General features: G+C 45.3%; 1 protein-coding gene and 1 long non-coding RNA gene across 3 annotated transcripts in view; both read right to left on the bottom strand.

Annotated features, from left to right (window-relative positions):
• The window catches only part of LOC310832212, a 288863-nt gene that overhangs the window by 62019 nt on the left and 201151 nt on the right, over positions 1-25693 (bottom strand). The gene's annotated exons all lie outside the window — the stretch shown is intronic.
• Positions 1-25693, bottom strand: part of DOCK5 (dedicator of cytokinesis 5) — a 139030-nt gene that overhangs the window by 41615 nt on the left and 71722 nt on the right. For both annotated transcript variants that reach the window (XM_083713368.1, XM_083713367.1), the window contains exons 15-27: positions 25318-25416; positions 23806-23878; positions 22558-22661; positions 21871-22057; positions 20823-20920; positions 19613-19702; positions 18409-18509; positions 16575-16709; positions 14791-14902; positions 13559-13629; positions 11253-11359; positions 4604-4740; positions 3183-3278 (exon numbers count right to left, since the gene is read on the bottom strand). In XM_083713368.1, coding sequence (XP_083569494.1) covers positions 3183-3278; positions 4604-4740; positions 11253-11359; positions 13559-13629; positions 14791-14902; positions 16575-16709; positions 18409-18509; positions 19613-19702; positions 20823-20920; positions 21871-22057; positions 22558-22661; positions 23806-23878; positions 25318-25416 — 1410 coding nt within the window. The remainder of the gene's footprint in view (positions 1-3182; positions 3279-4603; positions 4741-11252; positions 11360-13558; positions 13630-14790; positions 14903-16574; positions 16710-18408; positions 18510-19612; positions 19703-20822; positions 20921-21870; positions 22058-22557; positions 22662-23805; positions 23879-25317; positions 25417-25693) is intronic.

Below are 25693 nucleotides of genomic sequence, written 5' to 3'. Positions count from 1 at the left end.
GATTCCAATTCCATTCTGGGACAACTGTGCTTTGTGCCGTCCAATTTGCAGTTGCAATCGAAATTATTCAACCCTCATTGCAAATTGGGTTTATTACCAAAATTTACAGACTGTCAGCTGTTTGCAATGAGCAAATCAAACAAAAGCAATTCAAAAAGCTCAACATAACGGATGCTTCAAGGGGTTCCCTCAAATTCAGCTGAAAATGCAACTCTAGTCTCACTATTATTTAACCCCTTCATGGCAAACATCTTTAGTACAGTGGTGCCTCGCAAGACGAAATTAATTCGTTCCGCAAGTCTTTTCGTCTTGCGAGTTTTTCGTCTTGCGAAGCACGGTTTCCCATAGGAATGCATTGAAAATCAATCAATGCGTTCCTATGGAAACCGCCTTCAGACCAGGTTTGGGGACAGTCTGTCCCCCGACCTCTTCTGAAGGCCGACGGGGGGGGCGAAAGTCTTTGCTTCCCCCCCCCTTCCCGGGACAGCGGAGACTTCTCCGCTGTCCTGGGGCGATTTTAAAATGCTGGCGGGCGGCAGCGAAACCTTCGCTGCCGCCCGCCAGCATTTTAAAAACCCCGGGACAGCGGAGGACTTCTCCGCTGTCCGGGGCGATCTTAAAATGCTGGCGGGCGGCAGCGCTGCCGCCCGCCAGCATTTTAAAATCCCCCGGGAAGGCAGGCAGGGGGGACAAAGACTTTTGCCCCCCACCCGCCTTCAGAAGAGGTCCAGAAGGCTCTTCAAGCTGCGGATAGCAGCCTGCTGACCCGCGCGAGGGGCAGACATTCGCAGCTTGGGGAGCCCTGCAAGACTTCCCCTGCAGGGCTCCCCAAGCGGCGAATGTCTGCCCCGCGCAAGGGGCGCTCTGCTTAAGAGCGCCCCTCGCGCGGGGCAGCAGGCTGCTATCCGCAGCCTAGGCGGGAACTCTTCTGAAGGCTGGGGGGAGGAGGGCTTTCCTCCCCACCGCCAACATTCAGAATGCTGTTCTGAATGTTGGCGGTGGGGAGGAAAAACCTTCCTCCCACCGCAAGCCCCGGGAACAGAGGAGAAGCGCTGCGCACCTTCCCCTCTGTTCCCGGACCTGTCCTGAAGGCTTGCGGTGGGAGGAGGGCTTTCCTCCCCACCGCCAACATTCAGAATGCTGTTCTGAATGTTGGCGGTGGGGAGGAAAAACCCTCCTCCCACCGCAAGCCCCGGGAACAGAGGAGAAGCGCTGCGCACCTTCCCCTCTGTTCCCGGACCTGTCCTGAAGGCTTGCAGTGGGAGGAGGGCTTTCCTCCCCACCGCCAACATTCAGAATGCTGTTCTGAATGTTGGCGGTGGGGAGGAAAAACCCTCCTCCCACCGCAAGCCCCGGGAACAGAGGAGAAGCCCTTCGCGCCTTCTCCTCTGTTCCCGGACCTCCCACCGCAAGCCTTAGGATAGGTCCGGGAACAGAGGAGAAGGCGCGCTGCGCTTCCCCGCTGTCCCCGGAGATTTCCCTATGGGCTTTCGTCTTGCGAAGCAAGCCCATAGGGAAATTCGTCTTGCGAAGCCGCTAAAAAATCGGAAAACCCTTTCGTCTTGCGGGTTTTTCGTTTAGCGAGGCATTCGTCTTGCAGGGCACCACTGTACTTAGCAGAGTAGCCTTTAGCTGCTATGACCTGCTGCAAACGAGACAGCAGCTTCTGGCAGCATTCCTGAGGAATGTGAGCCCATTCCTCATGAGCAATGGCCTCCAGTTCAGCAACATTCTTGGGTCTGCATGCTGGAACCACCTTCTTCAAATCCCACCAGAGATTTTCTATGGGGCTCAAATTAGGTGACTGTGATGGCTACCAGGACTTCTTCTGCAACCAAGCCTTGTAGGAATTTGAGGGATGCTTGGGATCATTGTCCTGCTGGAAGGTCCAATGACACCCAAGCTTCAGCTTCCTCACCGATGGCATTACATTTCCTCCTAGGATTTCCTGATACTTCAATGAATCCATCCTGCCTTCCACATGCTGCAAGTTTCCAGTGCCAGAGGATGCAAAGCAGTGCCAGAACATCATTGAGCCATCACCATGCTTCACCGAAGGCTGAGTGTTCTCTTCTGCATAGGCTTCATTCTTCTTCCTCCAGATATAGTGCTGATTCATGGGGCAGAAATGTTCCAATTTTGTTTCATTGCTCCACAGAACAGAAACTCTGTGGTTTCTGTGGCTTATTTATCTGATTTTGAGCATACTGGAGCAGACTTTTCTTGTGCTTTTGGGTCAGTAGTGGTGCACGTCTTGGAGTTCTGGGATGGAAACTATCTGCATTTAGTACGCACCTCCCTGTGCTCACTGAAACCTCAGTGCCTGCTGCCATCAAATCTTGCTGCAGTTCTTTTGCAGTCACACAGGGTTTTTCCCCAGCCTGCCTTCTCAGAAGTTTGGTTGCCGCCACAAATAACTTCCTTTTTCTGCCTCATCCTTTAACTTTGAACTTGCAAACTATGCTTCCAACGGTGTCTCTAGGAACATTCAGTGCCTTTGCTATCTTCTTGTATCCTGCTCCTTGTTTGTGAAGGGCGATGATCTCTTCTCTTACCTTCTTGGACCATTCTCATGACTTAGCCATATTTCTAACCCCTAGCCACCTCAGGTATCTCATGTGTTCCAGCTCAAGCACATCAGGTATGCTTGAGAAAACACCTGTTGTGAGAAATTCTATTTAGGGGGTTGAATAATAGTGAGACTGGAGAAGTAAGCAGAAGTTGAATTTTCAGCTGAATTTGGAGAAACCACTTAAAGCATGCATTGTGTTGAACTATTTCAATTGCTTTTGTTTGATTTGCTCATTGCAAACATCTGAAAGTCTGTAAATTTTGATAATAAACCTGATTTGCAATGGGGTTGAATGATTTCAATTGCAACAATATATGCCACAGGAAACTCTACCAGAAAGGGAAGGAAGGTAGGGAGAGTGTGAGCCCAAGGTATGTTTGGCCATCACGTCTGAACCAGTGATGGCCAACATGCATGATTGCCATGGGTTCATCAGAAAAGAGAGCACAGGTGTGGGCCAACCATCACTACATCACAACAGGACAGTCACACATTGAGTAAAAGGTCTGCCCAGAGGGTAGGCTCCAGACTGCTGAAGTTTCAAAACAAGGGACGTGCACATCAAAACAAAAGAAAACAAAAGCCACAGAGTCAAGAGAACTGCTCTCACAATGTGAGGAGACTGTCTGCTCATTCCAATCACTGTCCGGTTTATTCTCCTCAGCAGGCGCTCCATAATCAGCTGGATGTGAGCTGCCGTGGGTCCCTGAGGATATTAAACAAGCACAAACTGTTTAGACAGAATCTTGGCACAACACCTTCCACAGGGATTCTCCTTTCAGAGAAACAGACTGGCTGGACATTCATCACAAGAGGTTCTAGAGAAGTCTTCAGCCACCAACAGAGATGGATGAATCAGACAATTTCATTCAGTTTCTCTATTTGAGATTTATTCATTCTTTTCAAAAGTCCTCATGAAAATTCATCAACAGTTTAGTGACAGTTTCTCCAAATATACACATTTTTTGCATGTGATTTTGCCCAGTGCACACATATTTGCAAGCAAATCCCCCAAATGCCACACATTTCACATGTTATTCATTTCCACCAGTGTATGTACCAAGCATATGCACCTTCCCCTAACAGAAAAACTTTCACACAGGTTACTTGGTTGAAGAACTGTACTGCAAAATCCAGAGAAGTGCAAATTTCAAAGGACAGGTGTGCTTCGGTTCACATGGTGTTTTAGAAAGTGCAAATCAGGCAGATTCACATGAAAATCCTAACTGAATATCTCCCACATTCCTAAGGAACAAGACAAACAACCTTTGCTCCTGTCCTCTTCTCTCTTATCCTCTCTCCTGTGACTTACCTGAAATGGGACTGAGGGAGAGTCCAGATCACACTGATAAAGTTAACTTTTTTTTAAGCCACATCTACACTGTATATTTAAAACACTATTATATCACTTTAAACAGCCATGGCCCTCTCACCCCAAAGATTTCTGGGAAGACTAGTTTGTTAAGGGTGCCAAGAGTTGTTAGGAGACACCCTCCCCCATCACCCTCACAGAGCTACAGTTCCCAGAGTACTTTAACAATCATTTTTTCCGAGGGAACTCTCGGAATTGTTGCTCTGAGAGGGGAATAGGGGGTTTCCTAACATCTCTCAGCATCCTTAATGAACCATACTTCCAGCATTATTTGCGGGAAGCCATAACTGTTAAAGTGATACAATAGCACTTTAAATATATAGTGCTGACAGGTTAGTCCTTGATTGCTGTAGTTTAATCTCATTTTTCAAATTGTGTGTGTTGGCCTAATCCAGTGATGGGGAACCTCTTGCCCAGGGGCCTAAATTGGCCCACCAGATGACTTAAGCAAGATCCTGTTCCCTCTCCATAGTCTTGAGTTGACTTCTGTTCCCTGTGATCTTCTGCCCTTCCCTGCTGCACTGCTCAGCCATTCAGTGATTATAGCTAAGATGCATAGAAGAACCTGTTCTATTAAGTTGTGGGCTCCTTCAGTACTGTGTTGGGACAATAGTCCTTCTTCTGAAAAATAAAGAAATCACAGTCATTCAGATACTCACCACCTCCTTCCGATCCAAAACCTCCAGAATATTGCTAAGGAGCTGTGAACAAGCTTCATGATCAGGTTTGTTGGAATTATCATCCAGCTGACCACTTAACTGGTCCACGAGCAGAGGCAGGAGAACATCTCGGCATTCTGTGAAACACAATGGGGAGATATAATAGAGGATCCACACATCAGGTGGTGTGTGCTTGAACTTATGACTGTATTAACCTTCCAGAAAAACATACACTTGTTGAGAAACAGAAAAGGGACTTTATGGGTTATATCCCATCAACTTCTACTGAGAATAGATCCATTTAAATTTAGTTAGTCTTGCCCATTAATTGAGCATTAATTCCAGTGGCTCAACTCTTGAGTATAACCCATGCTGGATGCAACCCTACGATAACATTAACCCGCTCCGAGTCCGCTCCAGAAAGTCTAATAAATGCAAGACCATTTGATACAGTCCATTATGCATCACACCTCACCACACACACACCTTGACACTCATTATAAAAAGCCCCCCCAAAGCCCTCATGCTGGACAAATTACATTTCATTTTTTGATGGAGTTACGCGCTTGGTAGATCAGGGAAATGCTGTGGATATAGTGTATCTTGATTTCAGCAAGGCTTTTGACAAAGTCTCCCATGACATTCTTGTGAAGAAACTGGTAAAATGTGGGTTGAATGAGGTAACATTTAGGTGGATTTGTAGCTGGCTGGCTGACCAAACCCCAAAAGTACTCATTAATGGTTCCTCGTCATCCTGGGGCAAAGTTGGCAAGTGGGGTGCTTCAGGGTTCTGTCCTGGGCCCGTTGTTGTTCAATGTCTTCATAAAAGACTTAAATGAAAGAACTGAGGGGATGCTCATCGAATTTGCAGATGACTCCAAACTGGGAGGGGTAGATAATGCTACAGAAGACAGAATCGGGATTCAAAATGACCTTAACATATTGGAAACATGGGGCCAAACTAACAATTTCAATAGGGACAAATGTAAGATTCTGTGGTTAAGTGGGAAGAACCAGAGGCACAAATATAAGATGGGGAACACCTGGCTTACTAGCAGTACATGTGTAAAGGATCCTGGGGTCTTAGTGGACCACAATCTTAACCCAAGTTAACAGTGTGATGCAGCAGCAAAAAAGCTAGTGCTGCAACAACAGAAGTCTAGTGTCCAAATCAAGGGAAGTAATAGTGCCACTCTATTCTGCCTTGGTCAGACCACACTTGGAATACTGTGTCTAATTCTGGGCACCATAATTGATGAAGGATGTTGACAAGCTGGAATGTGTGCAGAGGAGGGCAACCAAGATGATCAAGGGTGTGGAAACTAAGCCTTATGAGGAGTGCTTGAAGGAGATGGGTATGTTTAGACTGGAAAAGAGGAGACTCAGAGAAGATATGATAGCCATCTATCTGTCAAATGGAAGATGGAGAAGCTTGTTTTCTCCTGCTCTGGAGGGTGTAGGACTTGAACCAATGGATTCATGTTACAATAAATAATAATAATAATAATAATAATAAATTTTATTTATATCCCGCCCTCCCCAGCCGAAGCTGGGCTCAGGGCGGCTAACAATAATCAAAAATAGTTCAACATTCTAAAAACATTCATTATAAAATTAATTAAAATCAAATTAAAATCAAATTAATGGCAACCATCAAGCAAAATTCTGTGCAGGTTGCCAGAGGAGGGGGTCAGGCTGCACCCTGGCCAAAGGCCTGGTGGAACAGCTCTGTCTTGCAGGCCCTGCGGAAAGATGTCAGGTCCCGCAGGGCCCTAGTCTCTTGTGACAGAGCGTTCCACCAGATTGGAGCCGCGGCCGAGAAAGCCCTGGCTCTAGTTGAGGCCAGCCTAACCTCTCTGTGGCCTGGGATCTTTAGGATGTTTTTATTTGCAGACCGTAAATTTCTCTGTGGGGCATACTAGGAGAGGCGGTCCCGTAGGTATGAGGGTCCAAGGCCGTATAGGGCTTTAAAGGTTAAAACCAGCACCTTAAACCTGATCCTGTACTCCACTGGGAGCCAGTGCAGCTTGTATAGTACTGGATGAATATGATCTTGCAGCGAAGACCCCATAAGGAGTCTCGCCGCGGCATTCTGCACCCGCTGGAGTTTCTGGGTCAGTCTCAAGGGCAGCCCCACGTAGAGCGAGTTACAATAATCCAGTCTGGAGTTGACCGTCGCGTGGATCACAGTGTCTACGTCAGGGCGAGAGAGATAAGGAGCCAACTGCTTAGCTTGGCGGAGATGAAAAAATGCCGCCTTTGTTATAGCTGTAATCTGCGCCTCCATAGAGAGGGAGGTATCGAAGATTACACCCAAACTCTTAACGGACGATGCTGGCACTAATTGCACCCCCGCAAGAGATGGGAGCTGCCCCCTCAATCCTATATCGCTCCGTCCCAGCCAGAGGACCTCTGTCTTCGAAGGATTTAACTTCAACCGGCTCCCACATAACCATCCAGCCACAGCTTCCAGACATCTGGTCAGTGTATCTGGGGCCGGGTCAGGATGGCTGTCCATCAACAGATAGAGTTGGGTGTCATCGGCATACTGATGGCAACCCAGCCCAAAACTGCGGACAAATTGGGCGAGGCGGCGCATAAAGATGTTAAAAAGCATCGGGGAGAGAATCGCACCCTGAGGGACTCCACACACCAAGGAGTGGCGCGATGACAATTCCCCCCAAGCGCCACCCTCTGTCCCCGACCAGAGAGAAACGAGCGCAGCCATTGAAGGACTGTGCCCTGGATCCCCACGTCGGCAAGGCGGCGGTCCAGGAGTTCGTGATCGACCATGTCGAAGGCTGCTGACAGGTCTAGAAGAATCAGCAGCCCTGACCCGCCTCGATCCAGCTGCCTGCGGAGATCATCTGTTAGGGCGACCAGAGCCGTCTCGGTCCCATGACCAGCGTGGAAGCTGGACTGGAATGGATCGAGAGCCGATGTTTCATTCAGAAACCTACCAAGCTGTTCAGCAACCACTCTCTCAATCACCTTACCCAGGAATGGAAGATTCGAAACTGGGCGGTAATTGGATAGATCTGAAGGATCTAATGATGTTTTCTTTAAGAGCGGACGCACCACTGCCTCCTTCAGTTCCCCTGGGAATATTCCGGTGCCAAGGGACAAATTGATGATATCACCCGGGGGGCCCCGCACCTCGTCTGGACACGCTCTAATCAGCCAAGACGGGCACGGGTCAAGAGGACAGGTGGTGGGCTTTCCAGCTTGGAGGAGTCTGTCCACATCGGCTGGGGATATCCAGTAAAAGTGGTCCAATACTGGACCCGAGGACAGTCGAGGGGCCTCCAGTTCCTTTATTGTATCCAAATTGGCAGGGAGGTCATGGCGGAGCAACAGGACCTTCTCCGCAAAAAAGCTCGCAAATGCCTCACAGCTGTGTGTCGAATTGTTATTTAAATTTGGCTGTCCTTCAAGGGACGTTAAAGACCTAATTATACTAAATAATTGTGCCGGGCAAGAGCTAGCGGAGGCAATGGAGGCCGAGAAGTAGGACTTCTTAGCGGCCTTCACTGCCATCTCGTAGGTTTTCATAAAAACCCTATAATATGTTCTTGAGACTCCGTCACTCGCTCTAGCCGTCTGAGGTCCCGCTTCATTTTCCGAAGCTCCTCGGTAAACCAGGGAGCCCAGTTTCTGCGGGGTCGCAGAGGGCGCCTGGGTGCGATCTCATCGATGGCTGCTAGGAGCTGGATATTCCAGCCCTCAACAAGCTCAGTCAATGAGTCGCCAGGGGGAGCAAGGTCCCGCAAGGCCTGACGGAATCTATCAGGGTCCATCAGCCTCTGCGGGCAAGCCCAACTTGGCTCGCCACCTAAGCAGGGTGGGGGTGGAAAATCAATCCTGGCTTTCAGTGCATAGTGATCAGACCATGGCACCTTCATCGAAGGAGACATGATCACATCTATACCGGCGCCAAAGATCAAATCCAGCGTGTGGCCTGCTTGATGTGTGGGGCCCGAAACAAACTGGGAGAGCCCTAGTGTCGCCATGGAAGACACCAGGTCCAGAGCCTGTGAGGAGGGAATGGCATCAGCATGGATGTTGAAGTCCCCCAATACCAATAGGTTAGGGAACTCCAAGGCCCAGCTGGCCACCGCCTCCAGCAGGCCTGACAGGGTGGCTGCTGGTGCGCTAGGTGGCCGGTACACCAGCCAGACAGCCAAGCTCACCTCGGAGCCCCACACTAGGCCAACACATTCAATGCCGGGGATCGATGGCGATGGTAGAGCCCTGAAAGAACCGTCTTCTCGGATTAATAATGCCACCCCTCCCCCCCCGGCCCACAGTCCGCGACTGGTGGAGGACGGAGAAACCCGGGGGCGCCATCTCTCGTAAGGTAACAGTTTCCCCTTCGCGCACCCAGGTCTCTGTCACACAAGCCAGGTCAACCCCGTGCGAGGTGAAGAAGTCTCGCAGGTTGGTGGTTTTGTTGCCTATAGACCTGGCATTGCACAACACCAGTGACGGAGGTGAGTAATCCTTGCTCACCCTACCTTCGTCCCTCGGGATGGGGCGCAGATTGGAAGGGGTACGAGCATATCCGTATCTCGATCCCCTTCGCCTATGACATCTGCCCCCACCGCCACACCTCCCTCGCCCCACTACGATAGCAAGAAAGGAGAGTCCGACTAAACATCAGGAAGAACTTTCTGACAGTAAGAGCTCTTCAACAGTGGAATGGTCTCCCTTGGCCCTCCTTCTTTGGAGGTTTATAAGCAGAGGTTGGATAGCCATCTGTCATGGATGCCTTAGCCAAGATTCCTGCATAGCAGGGGGTTGGACTAGATGAACCTTGGGTCTCCTCCAACTCAACAATTCTATGATTTGATGTTTTAGACCACAAACCCCAACATCCCCAGCCAGTAGGGCCAACGGCTAACAGGATCTGGAGGGCATCCGATTGGGGAAGGCTGCTTTATAACAATTACATAACCAGTGCAATGCATCAGCATCTGCATAACTCAGCCCAGTTTTCACAAATTTCTGCTCAGTGCCTTGAGCTGTTCTGCATAGGATCTGCTAGCTTTTGTGTAACTGCAATGTGTCAATATTTACCAAAGTGTGGTTTTGACTACTTGCCTACATTTCAGAACTTTATAGGTCTATTCTGTTTTTGATAGGCTAAGAGTTAATTCGTGATCTGAAATGGCTCTGAGTTTTGCAAAGCAATTGCTCAAACCAATAGGCTACTCACAAATCTGAGTTTACTCACAGAAGACTCAAAGGCAATACAGTTTCTATGAGCAAAAATTCCTGCAATTCCTGGCTAATGGAAACTTGCCCTCTGTCTCCATTATCACACGACTCATGCAAACAGACCACTGCCATGAGCCATTCATGTATCGCAGATGTGATTCATAACCTAATCATCAGTTAAAATAGAGCCTTCATTAACAAAATAAGAAACCAGACCAGCAAACTACACAGGATACATTAATTCTGTATGAACAAAAAATCCAAACGGCAGAATATAAATGCTACGAATGTACCATTAAATATGAACAACAGAGCATTTTGAAATAAAACCATGTGTGACAATTTACTATTGTTTGCATGAATACGAGTCAGGCTGCAACAGGAAATCTTTTCCTTTTTCATCAATTTACCAGCACTGAACCATCAAAATGCTTTGTTTTCAGGCAAGCAAATGAGATAAACTTTATTAGCTGGGAGGAAAAACCCAGCATTGTGGTCTGCTCTGCAAGGCAAAGCAAACAGATGCAAGGTCATCCCAGGTGCTGCAAGGGAAAGTTTAATCTTGTTCCAATTAGATGTTACCAAGGAGAGGGCATTGCAACACCAAGGGCAATCAGATCACCAAGAAAAAACTCACCCTGTCCCCCAGTGTGGTTGGTGCCCATTGGGACTGGTGGGGCGTCAGAAGGCACAGAGCCCAACAGAAGGTGGAGAACCAGTAGGTCAGAGCCAATGACAGGAGGAGCCAACCAAGGCCACATCTAAGGCTACATCTAAATGCATCCAACCTAACCCTTATTTGAGCATCTCAACACTGCATAACATGCCAACCAACTGAACATCAGAAATGAAAATGTATCAACAAAATGGCAAGAGGGCCGAAGGCAGGAGGGGAATCAAGTAGGGCAGGGAATACAAGGCTGTACGGTTTTACTGTCACAATGTGCAAACCCCAATAAACTATAGATAAAAAGTGCCACGATATCACATGGAGATCCTGGGGATTGAACCTTCTGCATGCAAAGCAGATGCTCTACTTTCCCTCCAAGGAGTTCTGCAATTCTCCCTACATGAACTGTTCCCCTGGGTCTCAATGCGTTAGGCAAAAACCCCTAAAAACGTCTTATGTGGCATCTATACTGTTGTCTCCAGAGCCAAGTTCTACATACCCAGGCTTTCCAGACAGATAGGGAGACACATAAATGCTTAGTGCTTTTCAGTATCTTTTGCACTGTTGTTATCTGCTACTATGAGCTTTAATCTGTTTTTATTTTTTTTCCTTGGCTTTATATTGTAAGTTTTATGTCCCTTTTTTACACCTCATGGTCTTTGTTTTTATTTGTGATATGCCCAGAAAACTGCATAGAAATGTTGCAGATAAAAATACAGAAGTACCTTAAAACTGGGTGGAAAGTGAGAAAGAGAGACTCACCAGATTGACGGAATAGGTCACTGTCCACAACCTTCGTCATGCAGTTGAGCTTCTGTCTGACGAGCTGGTTATCTGGGATGCTTTGGATGAACTTGCTAAAGAGGACACTGGGAAGCGGGGGAGGGGGGGAGAGAACAGTTTTGGTCCGATTAGCATTATAAGCACTCCCTTCAGCTGCAGATTTGCTTATTTATTACAAGGATTTCTATCACATCCGTCAAACCATCTCCTGGTGGTCTTGCATAAATAAAAATCAGAACACACAGTAAAGACAATTTTAAAACCACATACGTGTAATAAAAGCAGCAAGATAGTCTCAGATTAAGATTTTTGTATACAGTTTATTTTGTTTTTAGAAAAATATTTAGACATTCTGACAAGTAACAGAAAATATTGTGATGCACAGATTTACAAAGCAAAAAGAATGCACATGGTTTTACATTTCCCTCTCTTTTAAGGTACATGGTGTTTTTACAACGTCCTGGACAGTGTACATGATTCCGCATTTTTGCATGACTTTTTTGCCTCAGGGGGCTCCCTCTTTCAATAAAATCGTTATCAGCTTGTCTTCCCTCTCTTATCCTAATAATATTTGCCAATTTTACTATTTGGACACATTCACAGATTCTTATGTTCTAGCCATCTAGTGTACAGTTAACGCTAGTGCATTGTGTCTTCTATGTACCATTGAGCAGACCACCATCAGACCAGCAACAGTTAATCCTAGAATGTTTGAACTGTTGAGCTGTAGCTATGGGAGTTGGGGGCACTTCTCCCCCTTCTTGGAAGGATGTATCTTTCTATACTTGGGGTTTCAAGAAGCTACTATGCTCTTTTGCTAAACCAAAAATTGACGTTTACGTTGGTCAGATTGACTGGCAACCTTGAAGGGTTTCTGCCTTCTCATTTAACATCAGGCTTGGCTAAGCTGCTTGAAACATCTGCTTTTACTGAATTTTCTCTTCTTCTTCTTCTTCTTCTTCTTCTTTAATAAATAAATTACATTACATTACTGCCCTTCATCCAAAGATCACAAAGCAGTTTACAATAGAATATCTGCTTTTGGACATGTTTCACTTCTGTTTGCTGTTAATTTGTGCTGGACACGCATAACATGGGATGTGTATATCCCACAATTTCTGCAATCACAGAATTCAGTAGCCTCATATTCAGCTACCATTTCAAAAAATAAGATCACCCTTCTAGTCCTCAAGGTGGTGAAAACAGGCTTGCAAATATGTGATGCTTGGAGAAGCATCCGAAGGGAGAAGAGGGGAATGGCTCTCCTGCCTTGCATAGCTCCCGCCCCTTTCTGATGACCACAAATGCAAAATTAGGCAGCATAAAGCCACACATGTAAAACTGCATCTATGTCACAAAGTACATTCAACCCATGGCAATTATGGTTGCTGAAGAGCTATAGCTTAGTGGTAAGTGCTTTGAACACAGAAGGTCCCGGGTTCCAACTCCAGCATTTTCAGTGAGATAAGAAAACTGGGGAAAGCTAGATTAGATGGGGAAAGCTGCATTAGTCTGACTCACTACAAGAAAGCAAAGAGTGAAGGAACAAGCAGGTGCTGCAACATTATGTTGCAGTGTTTTGTCCTCCCCCTAAAAGGAGTGCTCTTGTTCAGGATTCCACACAGCCATCCCACCAATTAAGGCACCCCACTCCTACCTGTTCTGTCCCTTCAACATACACTCAATATTGCATGGCCAAGGGGCCATTTTGTTTCAGTGGGATGGTTTGTTTCCAGAGTGGCTGGAGCAACCCAGTCAGATGGGTGGGGTATGATAATGAGGAGGATTCCTTACTAATTTACTAACCCATGGGGGAACCGGACATGTCTTTTAAAACATTTCTTGTGCTTTTGCAAGCCTGCATCCTTCCACCGCAAATATGCGGATATCTCTTCCTTCTCAGGGGCACCATTTTAACTCTCCCATTGCCATTCACCACATGTGTTCACCATCGGCGGGAGTGAGTGTCTGAAGGCAAATCCCCATGAGAATTCTATCCTGCATGATTCCAGCTACAGAGTGCTATGAAGTCAATCCTATAAGGGCTCATTAACAACAGAACAGGGCCCAAAACTGTTTCATCAACACACACACTCTTTGGTTTTTAGAAAGTTTCTTGAAAACTTTGGTGGATTTTCCATCCAATAGATTTTTTTTAAAATATATATATATCCTATAATGCATGGCTATCACTTTGTCCATCTGCAACTACTAATCCATCTTGTCTGGCCTACAGCAGGAAGAGGAAAAGAGGAAAAGAGGAAAAGAAAATGTTTTATAGCTACCTGAGTTCAACAGGATCAAATACCAGTTTCACATCATTGATGATGTTCGGTAAATACTTCAAGGCAGCACCCTGCAAGATACAAGAAGGAAGTGGGGAAAGACAGTTAATCCCTTCACTCTAAAAACTAGACACAGGAACGCAGGAAGCTGCCCTACGCTAGTCCGACCATTGATCTATCTTGCTCAGCCTTGCCTACACTGACTGGCAGTGGCTCTCCAGGGTTTCAGACAGGCCCCTTTCCCCAAGTCCTACCTGCAGACGCCAGGGACAAAACCTGGAGCCTTCTTCACGCAAAGCAGATGCTCTAACCCTGAGCTACACCTCTTTCCCATTCTCCAGGTCTTAATGTGGACCACAAGGCAGTTTTCCCTATGCCACTACCCCTGGTGTCATGCATGATGTCAGTTGTGGGCAAGTAAAGACAGCTCTGCAAATGTGCTCCCAACAAGTGTCTGCCTGCATTCTGAGAAGTGAGCATGCTCAGTTCTCATTCAGCTGTTTGGGGCCTTGCTGATGCCTTCTCTCTTGTGTAGAGATGGTGTCATTTTGGCTAAAGCAACAGCGGCACTCTGGTGTCTCATCCCAGAAGCACCACAACTGTGGCTGCCTCCATTTGATTTCCATGGACAGCTCTCACTATTATCCCAGGAGGCATTTAAAAATCGTTCCTCAGCGTGAACCAAGAAATAGCCTACCTACACAATATAACTCATCCTCCTTTCCAGACATTCCACTCAGTTCCCCTTCTCTTACCTTGTTTCCAGGAACTCAATTCCATTACCCCTTCTACCCAGTTTCTAGTTTTTCCCCTTTTTCATTGATCAGTTAGTATTCCATGGGCACTCAGCATGTTCAGTACTGCCAAGGCTGGCCTTTTTTGGGGGGGGGGGAGTACCCCTTAAGTTTTTATTTCCTTAAACTTCTGAAAATGTCACATTTATTCAGAAGCTGCTGCTATCTTCCCTGTCCTGTGTGAATATTGCTCCATTTTGGCTCCACAAGCAATGCCACTTGATAAGCTGAATCAGAATACAGCAGGCGTGGCTAACCTGTGGCCATCCAGATTTTGTGGGATTACAACTCCCATCATAATTGTCCATGCGCCATGCTGGCTGGGGCTGATGGGAGTTGTAGTTCAGCAACACTGGGATGGCCACAGGTGAGCCACTCCTGGAATGCAGGAACTGAAGCCAGGCCCGTTTCAGATAATGGCAACAGACTCCGGCTCACCTTGATCTTGACAGCCTCCTCCAGAGGCCTGTCCATGAGGATGTTAAAAGAGAGGAACAACTTGCGGATGGCATTGTTAAACTCATCTCCATCTTCGCTTTTCCCGTAAAACCTAAAAGGGAGAGAAAGAAAATTGCCCTGATTATTCAAGTGCTGATTATAGTTGAAAAATAACATTACAACAAAAGTGTCTCTTTCTATACATTATGTGCTTTTAGGCTGCAGACCTATGCAACCTGACATGACAGCAAGCCCCACTGAACACCACAGGATTTACTTCTGAGTAAACACACAAACCACACACTGTGCTGTTAGCTGTTAATTGGGATTACAGCCTAAGAGAAGCACAAGAGGGAAGTAGAAAAGTATGATTCTATATTTAGTGTTGGTTTGAAGCAAAGAGCTTCTTATTTCCACTCACTTGACTTTGAACACAACTGGGCTTTCCTGAAATATGGCAATGATTCTCTGGAAATAAATTATGCATAAATAACACGGGGAATTCCTATAAGCCCAGCTGTGTTGTTCCAGAAAGAAATCACTGTGTTCTGTTCCTTGAACATTAAAACATAGAACCTCTTGGAATGATTACATTTCTTGATTAATAAAGGCAAATAGAGTATATACACCAAGCAACTCGGTTCTTCAGCAACTATGACTTTATATGCTCAGAATAAAATCTTGAGCCTGAAATAGATGTTTGATGGCTGAGAACCTTTTTGGGGTTTTTTTGTTAGCAGGCCTCATGGCTGTGTAACTTATTTATTTTTTATTAAGCTGGGTTGAGGATGCTAAGCTTGCAGAGGTAACAAGCAGTCATTTTGAATGGTATGCAGTCATCCTAACTGAAGGCAATAACAGAATCCAAATAGTAACAGGATCCTAATCCAAATAGTAACAGGATCCTAAAAGATCCTAATAATTACAGAGAGGCTAATAACGTGCCTAGGTGCACAGAGAGTGGACTCAGAATTGGAAGTGGCACCATGATAGTTTGTTTTTTAAAAAATGTTTTACTGATGAAATCAGTGCAGCATCCCCACTTGGGTTCACAGGTTACAAGCAAGTAAGGCACAGCATAGCTAGGCTTAGCTAAGATGCTGTTCCAACACTTGACACACACCCACACCCCGCACTCTCCTTTTGAAGAGAAGGGCAGGCACAGCTGATTTACGTAGTTAACACCTCCGGACTGAGCAAACACACAGGGCTGAGCATGCATGGCCTGCCCATCACAATCGCATAGCCCAACCCACTCACAGGGTTGTTGTGAGGATAAAATGGGGAGAGGAAGATGCATTATTCCACCTCAAGCTCCTTGGAGGAAAGGTGGAGCACACATTTATGAATAAGTAAACAGTAGTAGCTGAACTGGAGAAGCACAAATTACGCCCACGTTTTCCAGTCATTAAGGGACGCGGGTGGTGCTGTGGTCTAAACCACTGAGTCTCTTGGGCTTGCCAGTTGGAAGGTTGGCAGTTTGAATCCCCACGATGGGGTGAGTTCCCGTTGTTCGGTCCCTGCTCCTGCCAACCTAGCAGTTTGAAAGCACGTCAAAGTGCAAGTAGATAAATAGGTACTGCTCTGGCGGGAAGGTAAACGGTGTTTCCATGCGCTGCTCTGGTTTGCTGGAAGTGGTTTAGTCATGCTGGCCACATGACCCAGAAGCTGTCTGCGGACAAATGTCTGCTCCCTCAGCATGTAAAGCGAGATGAGTGCCACAACCCCAGAGTCATCTGCGACTAGACGTAACGGTCAGGGGTACATTTACAGCCATTGCTTACCCTAGGTACAGGACTCGCGATTGAACTATGAACCGGAACAGGTACTTCAAGGCTTTTAGAGCGGCAAAGAGCAATTCTGTCTTGCTGGAGTCATCCGCATTTCCAACGTAATAGTTTAGAACCTTGGTAAGTTTTCTGGGGCAAGAGAAAATAAGTAAGTGGGGGGCTACTGTCAGTTTAGGTTTCTCCCTCCCCCTCAAATCTTAAATTCAGTTCTCTACATTTCTGCACTAATTTGTGCAGACTTTTTTTTTTAAGTCCCCATGAAATGTCCAGTCATTGCAATGCGCTTTTTCCTCATAAATACAATTCTGCAAACATTCACCTGTAATAAAATGCAAATTGCATTGCATTTCCAGTGATAAAGGCATCTTCATGTGCACTTACTGCTAATATATACATTTTTGTACACATTGGTTGGGGAACTGCATTGCAAATCCTCATTCTTCTATCAGAGTCTAGGTGGCAAGTGAGTGTGAGAGTTACAAATGGCCTTCCATTCACACACAGACTAGCTTAGTGCCAGCAGTATTGTTGCATCAGGTGTCTTCAGGCCCTGGGTTGTGTCCAACCCCATTCCTACTCAGAACAGACCCACTGAGGTTAATGAAGCTAAGTCTTGACCATTAACATCAATTGGTCTATTCTGAATAGAACTAGTATTGCTAAGCTGCTGAGTAAGTAACCTTATTTAGTCATTATATTCCCAACATGATTAAAACTGCATGTAGAAAGCATGAGTGGGGCCACATATACTAGTCTCCTACCCCCCACTGTCATGAAGACGCATAGGCTGTTCCTGTGAGCGGGAACCAATAGGCCAGGGGTGGGAATGTGGCTCTCACTCCCCCCTACTTTACACTCCCCCCCCCGTCTGACGTAAATGTGACTTTGAACTCTAATAATGCCTTTTGCTTGTCTGGATGAAGGCTAGACAGGGATGTGTCTGAAGAGGTGTGGGAAACCTTTGGTCCTCCCAGTGTTGTTGAACTGCAACATCCATTCTCCTTGGAATTGGCCATGATTTCTGGAGCTGATGGGAGATGTGGTTCAGGAACATCCTTCCACCTGGTGCAGAGGACTATCCTATGTTTATTCCTCTGCCCAGTTTCACCTCTACCCCTGCTCATCACCGGCATGGGATTCTTCAAAGGTGGTCCAGAAGGGAAGGTGGCAAACAACTGAACAAATAAATATTGAGGTCCCCAAGCCATTTCCTTCATATCAAGGACCCAACTGCAATATACATTTAAAGTAGTATCATGCCATTTTAAACAGCCACAGCTTTCAGAAAAGAATGCTGCTAAGTGTAGTTTGCTAAGAGAGTTTTTAGGAGCTCATGCTGTTTTACAGAGCTACAATTCCTAAGATTCCCTGGGAAGAGAGACTGATTGTTAAACCACTCTGGCAGCTGTAGCTCTATAAGAGGAATAGGGGGTCCCCTAAGAACTCTCAGCACCCTAAAACTATACTTCCCAAGATTCTTTGGTGGGTTATGGCTGTTTCAAGTGGTATGATACTGATATACATGTACAGTGCAGATGGTGTCAAGGATTTCCACCTGCCTCCATTAGGCTAAATGCAACTATAACACCCCCCCCCCCCCCACTGAATGTACTAACACATGAGGTTGAAATTCATAGCCCTCTTCTTCCAAATAAAGGCTCACTATGCTGGATTATAGATTAGGAACTTGTTTTAATCAGAAATCATGCTACCTTAACGCGTCAAGAGCAGAGAAAAACCACACAACTGAACCAAGTGACAAGCATGTAATAAGTCATCTCATGACAAAAATGCACAAGTCAGCAATGTAACAAAAGTGTATACTTACACATAGGCCAAGGTGGCACTGAAGTGTTTGTAAATGTAAGTTTCGAGTACAGGGTTAAAATGCTGGAATTTGATGTCTCCAATCAGTGAAATAATAAATACCTATTTAAAGAGGAAATATGCAAGATGTAAACAGCATGACCTGGTTGGACTTGTGTTTTCAGTTTTCAACCATGTTGCGCTTTTGCAGCTAAAGCAGCAAGAACAGGAGGGACTGCCAACCTTCCTAAAAGGAAGGTTTTTAAACACCTGTCAAGGATTCTTTAGCAGTGATTCCTGCACTGCAGTGTGTTAGACTATATTACCCCTGAGGTCCCTTCCAACTCTATTATTCTGTGAGTTTGACTTTAACTCTGGCAACAGTTTGAACACTGCCCATATTCCCCATCGCATGTGGTGACTTTGTCATTTCTCTCTCAGGACTCACAGATTCTAAGAACAGTCCACACATTCAAGCTTCTCTGCAGAAAATGGGAGCATTTTAGAACAGGTGATCAATTCTTCTTTTTTTCCAGTCACGATCATGAGGACTAGGAATCTCCTTTTAAAAAGTATTTAAATCCTAATAATTCTGTTGGGCATACAGGCTTATGCAATAAACACCAGCTGAAAACAATTTGCGGCCCTGAGCTACTGGTTATCTTCCTCATTAATTCTTATAATAAATTCACCCGCTCAGCAACAACTTCCTGAAGCTTGAAACCATAAAAGCTGTCATAAAAGTCTCTCAAATATTTGTTTTAGAAGGAGAAGAGACTCAGGAACCTGAACCCAAAGCTAACTGGAAATAAAGGCTGTTCTTATATGTAAAACAGGGGTGGGGAATCCCTCCCAGCCTTTGAGCCATGCCAGGTGAGCCGAATTTGACAGATGGGAAGCCCTGCCCACTTGTCAATCACCGAATGTTACTATGATGTCAGGTGAAGCTGAGCTTTGAAATCCTGGTTATTGGGGACTGTCTAAAATGGCCTGGTGGGCTTAAATGGGAAAGGCTGCTGGGCCAAGCCTGGCCCACAGGCCAGAGACTGCCCACATTCTAAAAATCAGCAGCAGCAGCAACTCTCCATTTGGGGGCTGTTGTTTACACATCAGCCTGTCACCGGGAAGAAACTGTAACCAGCCTGATCTGGAATTGTAACCAGCTTTCTTTTTGGTGACAGAGTTAATGAAGTGCTAAGGAGGGATAAATGGTCAGAACAACTTACTAGTGCATCAAAAACAAGGAAGTCATAGGTTTCATTGTCAGACATCTCCATCATTATGCTGAAAAGTGCATCAAGTGTATCTTGTAAGAACTAGAGATGGAGGAGAAATAGAAATGGGTTGTGATTAATAAGGCTGTTGTGTTATAACTCCATTCCCTTTTATCTCCAGGTCTTTTAGCAACAGAGTTACTCAAAGTCATACGGATTAGCATGAGAGGAAATGGTTCATTGCCAGAGTCCCTCCTTCTGCAAACAGGGAGGGGCACTAGTCAGGCATGCTGGAAGAAATGGGCAAATCTAGGGCAAATCTTTTTATTACTGCTTGTAAGCCGCTCTGAGCCCGGCCTTGGCTGGGGAGGGCGGGGTATAAATAAAAAATTATTATCATTATTATTATTATTATTAAATCTACTGCTGCAGGTTTGAGGCTGGTTCTCAGCATGAAGTGTTAAGTCTACCCCACAATTCTGTATTTCAGCCCTGCAAACAGATATTTTAAAAAATTGAAAAATTCATAGATGGGCTGCTGAGTATTTGTTTCTCTCAACCCTGCACAAAACTGGATGATTTGATTATAAAATTGCAAAAAGACACATAGGTCTCATCTGCACTTTGCCTTTAAAGTTCAATTATACCACTTTAAACATCCATGCCTACTCCTGCCTGAGAATCCTGGGAACCTGTTATGGTTTCTGAAATTTGTTAGGAAACCCCTATTTTTCTAATGGAGCTACAATTCCCAGAGTTGACTAGGAGGAGGGATTGACTGTTAAATCCCTCTGAAAGTTGCTACTCTGTGAGTGGAATATGGGTTTTCTAACAATGCCAAACATCCTTAATGAACAACAATTCCCAGGATAGTTTAGTGGACACCAACAGCTGTTAAAGAGGTATTGTAGTGCTTTAAATGTATAGTGCAGATATGGTGATAGATGAAAACAGTATAAAACATAATATGGACACTAACCATGCTAACTGTGCTGCTGTAGCAACACTATGACAGATAATCTGGTGAGTTGCTCACCTCAACTTCTTTGAAATCTTGCCTGATGCTATCTAGGTCAGCTCTTTAAAATTATCAGCTCCCTGATCCAGCACATCAATGAGAACAAAATTTAAGCAGACATTCTGTTCCAATGAAACACTTCGGGTGATAAGATAGATGCATGCACAAATTGTTTGAAAACCTGTATGCTCAATTTTGTTATACCTTGACGATTTCTCCTCCTTCCACCTCCATCAGCTTCTTCAAGTTGTGTCCTATGTTTTGGGAGTTTGAACGCCAATTCAGCAACCCCAGTAGGTCAACTGGCAAGGGCAAAATGAGGGTGGGGGAGTAAGATCACTATAAGCAATGCAGCTCATTTCCTTTAGTGGTCACAGTACAAGACAAATATGGAAGCAATGTTTTATTTCTGGCATCAAACGATATGAAAAACAACTTCTCTGCAGTTCTGGAGAAGGCAGCACCTTGGCTGCATACTCTTTGGCATCCTGTTTCAACCTTAGTTTGCTCTGCCTGCCTCCCTGCTCATTTGCTGAACTGGCAGCAACCACATGATGGCACATTTGATGTGTTTGATCAGCTTTGTTAGAAAGTGGTGGTGGCGAAAATTTGAAATTTACAGCACAATTCTACACTTTTTTACACAGAAGTAAGCCCTACCGAGCCAGTTTTCAGCAACCTGTAAATCACAGCTTCAGTTATTTTGAAAAGCAAGTTTCTAATCCTTAAGGGCTGTGAAGATGGGCATGGAAGCAAATGGGCACTGCCAGGCAAAGTCTCAGAAGCCAGTAGGAAGGTCAAGCACATTTCCCAAAGTTGGGGAAAATCTTCAGTGCACTGCAAGTGTTTGTGTGTTTTTTTACTCCTCCCCACAACTGGAAAAAAAGCAAAGTAACAGGGCAGTCCTACTACAGAAAGCCAGCATAATTTACACCAGTGTAATTTATGCTTATTCCAAATTCTATTCAGGAGGAATTTGACTTGCACCACCCTCTTCATCTGCTTAATTTCCACTGGATTGCTAGATCACGTGACTGAGCTGAAAGGGATTTGGAATAGGCATAAGACTATTCTGGCATCCCATCCCCCAGAACGTGTGCTTGTGTGAATTACACCGACTTAAGGTGTAAGGTATGCCAACTGAGCATACCTTACACTAGCATATCTCAGGTTCAGCTAGGCTGAGGAACTTAGGCCAGTGTAACCTTGGCTAAGGCAGGAAAGCTTGGATTGTACCAGCAGTCAAACATACCGTTCTGTGTCAGCTTTGTGGAGCAGATGAGAGTTGCAATCTGAAAACTATCCTTGGTACTGTCTTTGGTTGGGGTAAAGTTGGCTACATGATGTTTGGCTGGAAGACTATCTCTGTCCTCCATCTCCACTTTGGTGCCAGGCAGAGTTAGGTAAAACTTAGCATCTTCCATTTTCTTGTTTTCACCCTACCAATAACATAGAGAATATAACTTCAGACATCCAGATTCTATACATTGGAGAGCTAGTTAGGGCAGGAGAAAACTGGCTGGATTTGAACATCATGCTAAACCATAGTTGAGTGTTACAAGAATGATCCTAGCCCCTCCCCACCATAGACTTCCTCTCTCCTCTCTCAGCTTAGATAAACCGTAGCTTGTCATGTCCAAACCTATTGTGTCATCTTGATTACTCTTTCCTTGAAACCAGCCATGTTAACAGGGGTCAAAGTTCAGGGTTTAGATGAAATGTTAATCTGTGATTAATCTAAATCAAGCCCTTCCAGTGCCCTCTTCAAATCCACATCTGAGAAGGAAGAAGCACACGAGCCCAGGGTTCATCACAGCTCATTCTTGTCACACTAAACTATGGGTTAGTGTGTTGTCTGGACAGAGCCACCGTGTCAGGAAGAAATTCTGACAGGTTCAACAATATCACCGAGGTTTAAAAAAGAAAAAGAAAGGAGTACCTTGTAGACTATTAAGTTATGTCTGCCATCCTGCAGAGTGGTACCGTCTGCATTCATCAGCTTCACAAAAGCCATTCCAAAAGCCTTTTCCGATTTATCTCGCGCTGCAGCAGAAGGAAGGAAGGAGAACGTATTGCTTGTGGGTCTCAGTTGAAGTACAACCAGAAGCCACTGCAAGTGCTGGACTGACCTGGGAGACCCAGGCTCAAATCCCTTCTCGATCATGAAGCTCACTGAATGACCTGCCTCTTAGCCTAACCTATTTCACAGGGTTAAATGGGAGCAGCATCTTGAACTCCTTGGAGAAAAATGTGGTATATCAATGCAGTAAAATAAATTAATTAAATAAGGACTTTTCTGTGCAACCCCCCCACCCCGAATCATGCCAATTCCAGTGATAATAACCATCTCAATGTTTATATTGAGTTGAAACAGTTAAAATTTCAGCAGTTTTTTCTGGGGCAGCGGAGGATGCAATTTTAATGATTTCAAGAAGAGGTGGTAAAATTCACTACCAATATGGGTGAGGGAAAGGATACCTTTAGCAGCAGCAATGATGGCAAAAGTTCCCACCTTGGTGGCCCAGTTACCATTTTCTTCTCCCAAGTGCCCCATCAATCAGGGCATATTGGGAGAATTACCCCCCCCCCCAGAAGTGGTGTTGTTTTTTTTAATCCATGAAGTCATCACTGCTTAGGGTGGGTCACCCTGCCATAAACCTGAAAAATTTCACACCCACCCACCCCAAATAAAAGTTATGTTAAATCCTTCCTGATTTGGAAAGGGGAGGCATCAGAAAAAGGCTGATCAGCCCTATTCCATGTGCTGGTTCCCCATTACAGCGTGCGCACTGCCAGCCACTTGTCTCTTCTACACCCATCCCAATGGGTTGAAGGGACATTTTTACCCTTCTGTATTTAAGAGACAGCAGGGGCGCCATGGGGCAGGCAAGGGACCACCAACATTTTCAAGGAGGGGCTGGGCCCCCCCCATTATTGTGTGGCAATATGTGCACATCACTTGCGCCTACCATGTGATGTGTCCGGGTCACTCGTGCATGCTGCGTGACACGCTCACGTCACACATGCAAGCTGTGTGGCGTGTTGCATGGCCAGCACACATAATGTGAGCACATCGCTGGGCGTGCACGCGTGACATGAGCATGTTGCATAGCGCTGGCCCCCTCAATCGCGGGGGCAAGCCGGCATGCCTGAGGGACAGGCAGCTGCTCATCTCCCAAGTACTCACATTCCTGTGATGATCGGTGACGAAATGTAAACCTTAAGTGGTAGCGGCTGACCTCTTTTATTTCTATGGAGACCTGCATGAATGACAGCTCGTTATAAAATATGCACATCAGAAGCCAAGTTTACAGAACAAACATGGGATTCCTCTGTCCATTAAAATGATTTACTGATTCCACCTGCAAACCTTCCCATTCATTGTGACCCCCACCTTAGGGTATTTGGGAATACCCAACAAGATTGACAGGAGGATTCCATAAAACTAGCAATTTATTGCTAATTGAAACCCTCTACCCATATGTTTTTAAGTAAGATATAATGTAGCCTAGTTTACTTGGCCAAAATCACATCATTAATCACAGTCTCTGTAACGCCATCTAGGATTAGCTTTTTCTTCCATTACAAAACATCAATGGAAATAAATATGATTTTAGGGGGGGGGATTGGTCTGTTATTTCCATCTTAAACATAAACACGTTATGATTTTAAAACACATTATGCAAATTCTAAGTCTTGAAATGTGTATAAAGATTGAGTTTAAGTTTCCTTGGCAAGATGTTTTATTCAACCACGTTCAGAATCTGCATTCTGCTTTTAGTCAAGAATGGCCAGCCCAGAGTATTATTTAAGTTCAGCTCCTAGCAAGTTCTAATCTGAATAATAATAATACTAATAATACTAATAATAATAATAATAAAAAAAATAATGTATTATTTATACCCTGCCCATCCGGTTGGGTCTCCCCATCCACAATTAATTCAACTGAGTTAAAAAGAATCAGAACTCACAGCTTCAAATTCAGTCCCATGTATGCCTTGGGTTATATAGCTGCCGCTCTGTGCTGGCCTCTTATCATGGGGCAGATCACAACAGGTTTTACTTATATGTTGAACACAACATGTCAGCTTTTTAGCTGGTGTGCAAGTGACACCCGCTCTTTAAGAATCTTAACCATTGGGATTTACACACCATATTATATTCCCCACTCTGAAGACAAAATATACAAATGTCACTTTTAGACTTCTTTCAGACTTGGGATTTCTAGGTGGTATGGGCAATACCTGCCACAAATCATTGCTGCATTGAGTGCTCTAGTTCTAGCTGGCCAGCCATTTTCTTTTCTGGGATACAAAGTCAACCTTCTGGTGCTAGCCTTGCTGCAGCTCAGCTAGGTGGGTCTGAGTCAGGAAAGGGTGGCAGTAAGGCTCTGTGGATTGCAGAGTGCCACACTGGCCATTGTAGCCAATGTGGCACTCCTGCTGGTATATCTGCCTACTCCTGGCCAGGTATGCTTCAGCAATACCAATGTCTTGAGGGTGACTCCTGGCTCCAACCCAGCATTTACTGCTGCAAAGCTTGTGGCTTCCCAAGCCTGCCCATGCCTTTCTCTTATGACTAGGTGGTGCCAATTTGGCTACCCAAAGGACCACACACAGGGAACTGAGTTCATTTTTAGCAGCGAATTACAAGTTTGCAGCTCAGGGGAAAGAACTCTAGCAATGGTGCACAATCTCACCTTGACAGTTTCATACCAGCAAGGCTGCTTGACTTGGTAGTAGACAACTGATTTGTATTCAGAGATACCTTCATAGCCAGCACCTGGATGGATAGCTTTCTTTGGATGACACGAGAAACAAATTAAAAAGCAGAACCAAATCAAAGAACGTGACAACCTTTGAAGGGAATGACCAGTTTTAACCCTGGATATAAGGAAACTCTTCACTACATGCAGATGATTTGCACAGACAGGTGAAATGCTTCAGGGACAGTGAAGGGCCCTAAACATACCATGAAGAAGTGATGGAAGCCTTGGCACCAGCTTTTTCTGTGCACCACATGTTTTGAATTACAACTCCCATAATACCTGACTATTGTCCATGCTGGTTGGGGCT

Source organism: Podarcis gaigeae (assembly GCF_964106915.1).
Source record: "Podarcis gaigeae genome assembly, chromosome: 15".
NCBI lineage: Eukaryota > Metazoa > Chordata > Lepidosauria > Squamata > Lacertidae > Podarcis > Podarcis gaigeae.
This window is presented reverse-complemented; position numbering and strand designations above follow the sequence as displayed.